The sequence below is a fragment of the Macrobrachium nipponense genome, chromosome 19, assembly GCF_015104395.2.
Source record: "Macrobrachium nipponense isolate FS-2020 chromosome 19, ASM1510439v2, whole genome shotgun sequence".
Taxonomy (NCBI): domain Eukaryota; kingdom Metazoa; phylum Arthropoda; class Malacostraca; order Decapoda; family Palaemonidae; genus Macrobrachium; species Macrobrachium nipponense.
Genome location: NC_061088.1, coordinates 3,258,425 through 3,259,670, shown reverse-complemented (window position 1 = coordinate 3,259,670; position 1,246 = coordinate 3,258,425). Strand labels below are relative to the sequence as shown.

The window sequence follows — 1,246 nt, the reverse complement described above, 5'->3', positions numbered from 1 at the left end:
AACGGGAGAAGCAAATCCAGGATAACATGGAAAGTGTCCTCCGTCAAAAGCAGAGCCTGGAACGCTTGCTGGATTGTAAAGAAAAAGATATCATCTCTTTGAAGAAGAATGAGAGTGAAGCCCAGCGGGAAGTGCAGCAACTTCTCAAGGACTGTGAAATGCTGAAAGAAAAGATTCAGCAGCAGGAGCAAAATAGGATTAGAGGCGAAAAGCGTCTCAGGGAGCAGCTAAGGACACAGGAGGAGGCTTTAAGGGAACACGATAAATACATGTTGATGACGCTTCTCCATGGGACTGCTCAGAGGAATTTCCAGCTGGAACACATCGCGCTTGAACACAGAGATGAAGAAGGGAAGCAAGAGACGTGCACAGGAGGAACAATAGGAAGGAAACATACAGGGAGTAAGGAACACCCTTGTGAGAAGGCCCGTGAGACAGAACAGAAACAACGTAAGGAGTACTGGAACGCCCAGCGGGAGAAGAACGAGGATTACGAGAAACAATGGGAGGGCCTCAAGCACATTGTGGAAGATGTTCTTCACGGAGATGAATAAAGATCTTCAGGATATTCATCTTTCACTGAGGAGGAAGCCAATTGCTACTGAGTTCCCCCAACTCATCAGCCAAGACACTGTCTCAAGGAACGAACAAACTCGCCTGGTGAGAGTCAAAGGAAGAATTTTCTGGAGGTAGGAGGACAAGCTCTCAGTATGAGAACGAAGAGCTATTTGGAGGTAGGAGGAAAAGCTCTCAGCTTGAGAGCCAACAGCTGTTTTGAGGTAGGAGGACAAGCTCTCAGCTTGAGAGCCAACAGCAGTTTGGAGACTGGAGGAAGAGCTCTCAGCTTGAGAGCCAACAGCTGTTCGGACGACGAAGCTGTCAGTTTGAGAGCCAAAAGCTGTTCAGAGAACCAGAAGGCCACCAAAAGGTGTAAGTTCACTGCCTTTCATATATGCAAAATATGGGTTATGCAATGCATAATGGGCTCAATACTTGCATATACTACTGTGGCAACCTCTGGCGCGGCGTAAAAACCCGTAAGTTCAATGCCTTTCATATATGCAAAATATGGGTTATGCAATGCATAATGGGCTCAATACTTGCATATACTACTGTGGCAACCTCTGGCGCGGCGTAAAAACCCGTAAGTTCAATGCCTTTCATATATGCAAAATATGGTTATGCAATGCATAATGGGCTCAATACTTGCATATACTACTGTGGCAACCTCTGGCGCGGCGTAAAA

General features: G+C 46.5%; 1 protein-coding gene across 1 annotated transcript in view; it reads left to right on the top strand.

The window, feature by feature from the left end:
- Nucleotides 1-554, top strand: part of LOC135219135 (golgin subfamily A member 6-like protein 25) — a 2,172-nt gene extending 1,618 nt beyond the window's left edge. The window contains exon 1 of the mRNA XM_064255593.1: nt 1-554. This exon is cut by the window's left edge and continues 1,618 nt beyond it. Within this exon, the coding sequence (XP_064111663.1) occupies nt 1-554 (554 nt within the window).
- Nucleotides 555-1,246: the final 692 nt, after the last annotated feature.